This window comes from Caloenas nicobarica, chromosome 2, assembly GCF_036013445.1.
Source record: "Caloenas nicobarica isolate bCalNic1 chromosome 2, bCalNic1.hap1, whole genome shotgun sequence".
Taxonomy (NCBI): domain Eukaryota; kingdom Metazoa; phylum Chordata; class Aves; order Columbiformes; family Columbidae; genus Caloenas; species Caloenas nicobarica.
This window is the reverse complement of record NC_088246.1, coordinates 82,659,648-82,669,467: the sequence shown is the minus strand read 5'-3', so window position 1 is coordinate 82,669,467 and position 9,820 is coordinate 82,659,648. Positions and strand designations below refer to the sequence as shown.

The following is a 9,820-nucleotide window of genomic DNA, read 5'->3' as shown; positions in this document are numbered from 1 at the left end:
CTGGTATTCAGAAGTAGGTAAACCCTTCTGAAAACTTAGGTAAAATTTGGCTAAAATTATATGTGTCGTATGGTGTGCATATGGTATACAAAATTCCATACTGCTTTCATTTTAGCGCAAACCTTACTACTGACCCAGTTCTTACTGGGACAGTAACCCTGATATTATTGTTATGAAGATATATTTGAAACATGGCCCATAAGAGCATGAAATCACCTCTAGTGAACAACTTCAACTAACGCCAAAATAGGTTACTCAGATTTTACCTCTTTTTACCAGTGTCTCATTCTCCTGAATTAGCCAAATGCTATCTTCTGCTTTCAGGGAAGGGAACAGCCTGAGTCACCTCTGTCCACTAACATATTGAGAAATATGAAATTTCCTGCAGGGATGGCAGAAGCTTCACAGATATGGATCCTCCGTGAGACCAGAACCTAATTTACAGCCCTAATTCATAGTTAAGCCTCCTTTGAATCACATGGCTGTTGGGTATTCCATTCCTGATATGCCAGCAGATCTTCAAGTCTGAGATGAGTTGTCTGAAAAGCAATGAAGATGGGTCATCTCTTGCTTCAGCTGAACCCTTACAGATTTGATATCTTGATCCTTTGGCTTGGGAAGTTGGTAGGTGATGAATAGTCCAAAACTGAGAGATGCTGGTGTGCACTGGAACACAGTTTGGAAATAAGGAGAGTTTATACCAGCAATACCTTTAATATTGCACAAAATATCATGCTATTTGGCCTGGAGCAACTTTGTCTCAGAGGGGAAAATTAGGCTGTCTGTATTACTTGTGAGCATTGCATTTCCATGGGTGAAGTTGAAGATAATAATCATAAGAAAGCGATAACATCCACCTCATCTCCACAGTAAAATCTTCAGAATAATAAGTAAAGATTTATTTCTACCAAACATGCATTATTTATGTTCGTCTTCATGCACAGCCAGGCTGTTTTTTGCAGTTTTACTGTGGCTGTACGCGTATCCTGATAATTAGAAGCATCAGTGATAATCTATGGTGTACACTGTTAGATGACTTTCAGTGCTTTAAAGCAAACACCCACTAGTCAGCCAGAACTTCGCAGGTTTATGCACAGGCAGCTAAATCTAGGGACAGATATCTGCATGATTCCTGCTTTCCAGAAAGTTTTCAGACTCCCTTGGCCCAGCCAAAATTGGGAAAATGTAGTGATTACCTCAATAGTAGCAATTTAAACTTGCTTTTTTTTTTTCTTTTTTCTTTTTACAGTGGATATTATCTTCATAATATATTTTAATTCCTCTGCATTTCAAAACAGTTACTGCAGATTATTGCACGAATAAACTGTTTCGTTTATGCTCTGCTGATACTGGCTCCAAATGTACTTGGACTTATGTTTATTTACTCACTCACTGCCTTCCACAAAGAATAAAGCTCTAATAAGCTATAATGTGTTTGTTTTGAAAATAGTTAAGTATGGAAAATTGCACACATTTATGTTTTTTTGTTTTCTTCTTGCACCAGGAAACATATATAAATTGTTTTTTATTAATGCACAGCACAGTATATGCAAGATTTACAATGGATCCCTGCTGACACAGCCAGCAGAGGCTGCAGCCTGACCCACGGGGCTGTGTCAAGAGGGATGTGCCAGCGTCAGAGCTTGGTGGTAAAAGCTGTCTGCAATTTCCACAAAAAGGACTATCTGAAAACCAATTAAGGAAGGTGGATCATTCTGAGGATTGAAATAATAGAAATAGGATGGGATTCAACAGTATATTGTTCAAAGTCATTAATTCAGAAGCCAATAACAGGTTTTGAACCTCTACAGTGAGAGCTCTTCAGCAGAAAAGAGCCCAAGAGGGGAACATTATGGGTTGATTAGTTCATTGCAGGGAAAAGAAAAAAAGAAGAGACTCGTCGAAGCTATGGACGTGAAAGAGGTTAATGATTTAGGTGAGGAGATTTCTGTGGAATGGATCTAAAATGTACAGAGCAATGAGACTTCCACCGAAATTCCGCTTACAGAATCGTCGCCTACCATGTTAAACTGGGTGCAGGCGCCCAGGCGCTGGCAGCAGCCCCGGGGCTGCCGCGTTGTCCCCCGTGAGGAGCGGCCGGTTCCGCCCCGTGCCGGACGCAGCCGGTTCCAGCGGCCCCAGCGGCCCCAGCGCAGGGCACAGCTGAGCCCCTCAGCCACGGGCGGGCGCCTCGGGGAAAGCCGGGGGGAGAAAGGGCAAAACGCTGCCCTGGTGTTATGTCTTTTTGTTTCCCACTAGCTGAATCATTAAGTAAATATTCATTTTAATTGGCCATAAATTAGGTTCATTATCCTCAAATCAAGTCTGTTTCACCTGTGATGGTGGCTGGTAGGTGATACCCTTGTCTTCACTCAGACCCACGAGCTTTCTCATTCCTGTTCTTCCTATTTTCTCCCCTTGTCCCACCAAGATGAGTGAGCAAGCAGCTGGGTGGGGATTTTGCGGCTGGCCAAAGGCAAACCCACCACACAGGCTGTGTGGTGAGTGTGCGATGACTCGGGGAACTCAGACTGATGGCAGTCCAGAAATATAAAAATACAGAAATATACTAAGCATAAAGGAGAACGAGTGAAACAAATGAACAATGCTTGCAAGGGATCAAATGGGTAAAAGCAGAACTGATGAATACATTTACATTACAAACTCAAAGAGGATTATTTTAAATCCACACATCTGAAAATCTTTTCTTCTATGAACAGAGTGGGCAAAAATATGAAAAACTGCTAGGACAACAGAACCATTTGAAACAAAAAAATCCAAGCATGGCCAATTCATAACCTGGCTTATATGACAGTATCTGTAGTAGCAGTAGACAGTTCCTGTGACATGTAAAGTCTCCTTTTTTTTTTAGTAAGTGAGAGAATATTTCATCCACCCAAGGTACTTGAGATATGATTTAAGGGATTGGAATATGAATTTAAAATCTGAAGTAATTTCTAGATAAACAATGACAATTTCATCCCAAGAGGTACATCTTCTGAGAGCTCCTTCCAGTGGGACTGAGACTGCAATTTTTATTCAAGCCTATGAGCAATACACTGTATTACACATAACATCAGGACCAAAGTTCTCCTTCACCAGAATTCAGCTGGAGAATGGAGGAGCCTCCAATGAACACATTATAGAATAGGATCAGTTTAACAACAACAAATTCATTTTAGAATTACATCAATAATGTGTACTCTGCACACCTATTAAAGGCATAACTGAAGGCGTTGTTGCTGCGCTTTCAATAACACACGAGTCCATCAGTGCATTTCTCCTCGCTTCCAGATGAACAGCATATTTCAGTTGTAAAGGGGATCTTGGATCATCATTCAAAATCCACTCTAGTGAGACCAACTGCAGCCTTCTAAGTGTTTTTGGAGTCCTTCACTTTGTTCAAAAACTACTTCAAAGCTAAAGAAATGTCCTTCTTGAAGAAAGGGTAGAAAACCCAGCTCAAGCAAAGACTGCTTTCTAGGAGGCTGAGCAAATCCATTAGCCCCTTTTCTCCAGCAGAAGTGAAAATTTATATTCTTAACACCTGTAAAGTGGAGACAAAGCCATTTCCTTGCCACAGAGGAATGTGCCTTGGTTACAAAACATGACTAAAATGCTAAGTGCTAAAGTGATTAGGGACCCAGATATTTAAAGAAAGAAATCTCATTTTCTTAGATTTTCAAATAGAAGAACAAAACTCCAGCAAATCGAGTGTGTAATCCTCCACTGTCCCCACTCTCCAGCAAGCTAGGTGAACCTGCTTATCTTTCACAACACCAATTTCTATGACTCTCTGCTGGAAAGCTGCCAGAGCTATAGGCAAACAGAAACTGATTCAGCTACTCAAAAAGAACAGAGTATCTGGGAACAGGAAAACTATCTATGTAGGAGGTTTGCCAGCAATTTCAATAAATTACACTCTAAGAGATAATACCATGAAATGAAAAAGTCCTCTTCAATTAAAAACTATTTTCAAAAGTATGTATATACATTTAGCTTTATAAAACAAAGACAGAAGAGCTGCTAAGCCAGCTGAGAGTCACTAAAACTCTGGAATAAGCTAGTTTTAAAAATTAGATTTCTAAATGATATTTAGAGCTTAATGGGGTCACAACTGTCTTGACAAGCCTTAGTCAAGAAATATGCAATGGTTTTGGAAACTACAAGAAAACCATTGATGAAAGCCTCCACACCAACCTGATACAAAATAATTGTTATTTCTCTTCCCCTTGAGTTGCAAAAAGAAGTGAGACTGGTAGTTTTAGGGATCAAATAGGTCAGGAAGTAGTTTACTTCAGAATTCAGATGTGTTTAAATTAGGTGTCTGGTCCTTGTATAGCCTAAGGAGAGACAGAGAAACTTTTGAGGTAAAGTTCAGAGCACCTAAGGTAGTATCTTGCTCTCTTTCCACTGGACCTCCTCTGCATCCAGGGTCTACAAAGGGAATATCTGGAGCCAAATATCATAATTTATGGTCCCTAAATAGCTAAATAAAGTGATTCAAAACAAAGATCAAGTGAGATTTGTGTTTTGTTCAAACTGACATCAGCAATCTTATGCATTATTAGAAGAGCATTTTTGCATAGCTAACATCATATCTTGTGGGAGCAGGAAAGGCCTTTAATAAAGTCCATTGGATTTTTGGATAAACTATTAATTTAAATACATTCTTTTTTTTTTCTTTTTTCTTTTTTTTTGCTCCACTTGAGTATTAATCTTCCTTCTTCGGCATTTTTATTCTCTGCTCAGTGGAACTAAGTTGGGATGTATTATTGAAATGTTTATAGTTTCATCAAGAAGAAAATAAGTCCAGTTAATGTAGTAGATAGATTTCAACATCTTTCACGCAGCAACCATTATAAAGTGGCAATATCATTTACTAAAGCTGCGAGAAGGTAACAGGGTGTGTTGCAAGAAGTGTGGTGGATGGGGTAGCCCAGCTGCAAGATTAGTGTGTAGGAGACCTGATTTTGCTGGTGGTCTACCAAGGGACCTCAACGCACAAAATCAAATGATTTTCTTACTCTACCTGTAAGTAAAATGAAGTTAAAGATCCTGAGACCCACCTTAAACCATTCATGCTCTTTGACAAAGGATCAAATGTTTCCACAGTTTTACAATGTCCTGAATAGTTACCCACAAATGAAAGATCAGCTTTTGTCTGGAGAAGAATCCCAGGCAGCAAAAACTGGGCTCTCAGAATACCTCTTAATTTTGTATCTTTCTTTAATGAGGGAACAAGCAGTTTGAAGTAACAAGCTGTTTCCAAGAAAATTATTAGGACTGCTCATCCAACTAATTCACTACTCATCTTGGTAAAATCAGGCATCCAGGATTAAAACCTAAATTATTATTTACATTCAATTTTGAGTTTTTAAATCAGAACTTTTCAGGTCTTCTACCAGTTAACCACTGTTTTTACGCTTTCTTGGAATAAATGAATTAATTTTTCTATACCCTTAAACAGAAGTTGATATTGTCAAAGTGTTAAGGGACACCTTCATGGAATCCTGTGTACTGACATTTATACTTTAAACACTTCCAAAGGTGCTAAAATCAGGGACCTGAGGTCCCTATTGTAATCTATGGTGAGAGAGTGGCCTTTTAGCATGAAACTGAGGACATACCAAACAGCTGCCTGAAACAGTGAACTGACTTCAAGCAGTCGTAACACACAGGGCTGCCAGATACAGAGCGTGGGTTTAGAGACTTGTCAGCCAGCATCCCTTCCATGTGATAGCATTGACCTCACAAAGATCAGAAGCTTCACAGTATGATCTGAGATGCTCAAGTCAGATTAGCATGTGCCTTGATTCCTCTGTCAGGATCCTGGCAGTGGATCCCATCTGCTAACACCACACCTCAGAATAGAGGGCAGCTTGTTTCTGACAAGGATGTATTTTCTTCTGAAGCACAGAGGCCTTGTTCCCACAACACCTCAGAACAAGGAAGGACTGACTGCTCAAACTGAAGTCCCTCTTCACCTTCATCAGGTATATCTCTCAGTGAATCTTTACATTGGTGCTGGCACTGTCCGTCTTAATAATGTACCTGTTTCATGGCTGAATGGAGGGTGGTAGTCTACCTGGATGTCAGTCTAGCAAATGTATCCAGGGCTAACAGATGCTCCATGAAACAATTTCAACTTTGGAAAAAAAATATACTCTCAGACATACATCAATTATCACCTTGGGAAAAATAAAATAAAATAAAATAAGATACACAAACAAACAGGAAACCCAAGCATTCAATTGTCTTGATAGCAGGCATTTGAAAAATCTTGTTGTTGTAGGCAACAACCTTAACAAAGAAACAGTTGCTGCTTGTGGAGTAGAAGGAAAAGGGTTCAAAATGAATGAACACAGCTTGTTGGTTGCAGCAACCTTTATGAAAAACCTGCTTTCTAATTCCAGAGAACCTCTGATCCACTAATAGAGAAGCATATGCTCTATTTTAAGCTGGATATAATGTAATGGACAGCTAGAATTACTTCAACAGCATAAGGAACAGTATCAGCCAATATGTACTGTAAGTCAGGCAAGTTATATATTTTGTCAGCAGTTGGAACATACAGCTGCTCTTGTTTGTATATATTTCACATTCATCATTACATTTATTTGCTTACTTACAAATGGGTATGAAATGCTACTTCTCTTTCCAGATAAATAAATTACAAACCGTAGATATCACAAACATTATACAGAAATGTGAATTACACGTGAATGGGATACAAGGATGAGAAGGAGGTGAGACAGAAAGAGGTGCTTACTCTTAAAGGTTTAACCCAAATTCTGCTGAGAAAGAGGATCTGAAGGCTTGGAAGTCTGTGCTGCATGTGTTTTACACAGTAAAGTATCCACTCAGTTTAATATTTGCCAGGAAAATCACAAAGCCCTCTCAGGCTACAGCAGCATATAATCTCCTTAAATGTTTTCCTGAGCTCCTGGCTCCGGAATGCATAGATGAGTGGATCAATGATGGAATTGCACATGATGAGGATAAGGTAGAAGTTAAAGTGGGACATGAAGCACACACAGTAAGGGTTGTAGGGGCAGGAGATATAGAAAATCAGGTGCAGGAAAAATGGTGCCCAGCACACAACAAAAACTCCAATCAGGATGGTGAGAGTGATAGCCCCTTTCATGTTGGCCCCTTGGCGAATAGGACCAGTCCCTGGAAGAACAGCAATCTTTTTGATATGCATCCGAGCCATCATGAACATGTGGACATAGAGGGATGCCATGAGAATGAGCATAGTGAAGAACATGCTGATAAGGCAGATGATTACAACGCTGCTGTCAGAGTAAATGATGAACAAAATGCCTGAGACTGTGCAAGCAGCCCATATGCATGTGATGATGACCCCTACACGCTTCACTGTCATGATATTATGGTACTGGAGGGCATAAAAGATAGTAAAGTACCTGTCCACTGCTATTGAGAGGAGACTGCAAATTGATGCAAGCAAGGAACTGCAAATCACTGAGTCAATGACATTGTCAATGTTTATGGTAAAGCTCTGTGCGTCTGTGTCTGTATTGTTTAGCAGCGTGATGACAATAGTTTCTGATCCATTGGATACACTCACTAGCATGTCAGCCACTGCCAAGCTACAGATGAAGAAGTACATGGGTGAATGAAGGTTCTTGTTCTTGGCTATTGCCGCAATGACCAGGACGTTCTCCAGCAAGCTGATGATGCCCAGAGTCACAAACACTTCAGGGGATACAAAGAGTTGCTCGTAGCAGCCTCCGGAGGGGTGGCCCTTTGCATTGGGCTCGCTGGGACCTCCATGCAGTACGTAGCTGTGGTTCCAGAAATGGAGAGGCTGGAGTGTCCCACGGTGCTGGGTGAAATTCATCTTATGGAGAGCTCCTTTCGGCTTCCTGCTTTTAAAACTCCTGTTCCTTTTGCATCCTTTGAAAATCTTCTTTGGCTTTTCAGCCTGGGAAGAAAAGAAAAATAAGCCAGCACTGAGGCAGGCAGCAGTTCAGAACACTTTGACTGCTGTTACAAAATAAGGTTTCAAACTCAGAAATGCTGGTTTGCTCTCTCACAGACGCAGTTTCTGAATCATCATCACATTTACTTTGGTGATCTATGTCACAGAGTCCCAAGAGCCTGTAAGTTTGCACCAGATTCTCCCCTATGGTCAGTTCCTGTTAGTTCACTGGCATGCTGCAAGGCTTTTTTTTGTTCCTTTCCATTAAGAGAGGCAAACATAAAATGTCCAAGTGGCTGCTGCGGAACAGAAACTAATTTCTAACTGCAAGCACCAGTCTCTCTGTCAGACAGTGCATGCTGGCTGGCTGCCTGTTTTATGGTGTGTGGAGGAGAAAAATATTCAAGGCACTCTCCGCCTCTGCTTTGCCTTCCAGCCAATGGGGCTCAGGAGCCACAGAGAGTCGAGGGGCTGCTGATTCTGAAACATCACATGGCACGGTAGATTCAGACGCAGCACGAGCTACCAGTAGCTACAGGAGAGCAGACAGGCTACCAGAGATTTGTTTCCCTTCTTTAACTTCTCAGAGTAGTATTTTAATACTGATTTTTAATTAACAATCTTACAGAACTGTACTAGCAATCTTACAGAATTCCTGCAGCTGAGCTGATGGCTTTTTATTTTTCAGACTGTGACTTACTGTGATTTACTCTTGCCCTTTCTGTGGCACAAAGTTACCCTGCCTTGTATACGTGGTAAAATAGGAAAAGGACAAGGAAGCAAGAGAATACTTATTTCTTCTTGGTTCTCTCTGCCAGATCTCCCTCGCATTGCCAGGTTTTCTATGCCTCAGGTGTCCACTTGCAAGATGTGTTGTTGCAAGGTTTTATTATAATCTCTAATCTTCTTATAATTTTTTAAGATATGGAGACCACCTAAGTACCAAAACCAGAACAGGGAGCCAAAGTCACAAACAGCTTAATAAATTGTCCTAAAGAAAGTATTTTTTTCCTGGTAATAGCCTTCTTAATTGTCTTATTTACAAGAAGTAAAAAACTATAGAGTTGATGACAGAAGCCCTGTTACCATGAGGAATTAGGATGCTGGGCAGAAGAATAAAAGTCTGCATTTAGAACAGATAAAGGAAAGCAACAGTAGACAAAGTTGTGACCTGTAAGAAATGGAGATCATACAAAGGTAATGACACAAAGACATCAATAAAACTCCTCGAAGTCCACCTGGAGGGATGTCCCTGTGCTTACTTGATATGAGCTGAAAGTCAACTTGTGTGCAGTCTGCCCTTGAGAAAGAGGAAAAGAATGCCAAATCAATATGAAGAGACGAGGACAAAAGTTGTTTTGCTGTTTCCTCTTCAAGCATTGCAATTGAGGATTGAAAAACAAATATAGTGAACAAAGCCTGAAGTATAGGTGGATTTTAAAGCTATGAAAACTATAGGAAAGTCAGTCACTACACCTGAGAGTAATGTTTGCAAGGAAGTTGTTTGAGTGAACATTTCCAGGCAGCTACCAGGAAAGCTACAGAGGGGTCTATATCTGCCACAAGAGTCTATTTTCTTCAACCTCTCAAATTTTTTAATCTTCTATGCATTAGGTGGTTTTAAAATGAACAGGTATAAGAGATACAGGAATACAGCATGTCTGTGGAAGGACAACTATTTGTATTCAACATCCCAGCACCAGGGTTGAAGCATGATTTTACTTTCACATTTGGATTTGCTACAGATCTATGGTTATAAAGACTTGTATGAGAAGAAAAGCCTCAGCCAATTATTACTGGGCCTTTCCCTAGACAGTTTGTTTCATAAAGCTGAAACATAAACACCTAAGACAAAATACCTTGCGGCACAGAAAA

General features: G+C 40.3%; 1 protein-coding gene across 1 annotated transcript; it reads right to left on the bottom strand.

Moving 5' to 3' along the window:
• Window positions 1-6,868: 6,868 nt before the first annotated feature.
• Window positions 6,869-7,864, bottom strand: MC4R (melanocortin 4 receptor). Its single transcript, XM_065628848.1, has one exon. It carries the CDS (start codon window positions 7,862-7,864, stop codon window positions 6,869-6,871), a length of 996 nt encoding a protein of 331 aa, XP_065484920.1.
• Between the last annotated feature and the right edge of the window lie 1,956 nt (window positions 7,865-9,820).

Excerpts from the sequence above, each read along its gene's own strand:
- MC4R (XM_065628848.1), bottom strand. The coding sequence starts at position 7,864 with ATGAATTTCACCCAGCACCGTGGGACACTCCAGCCTCTCCATTTCTGG.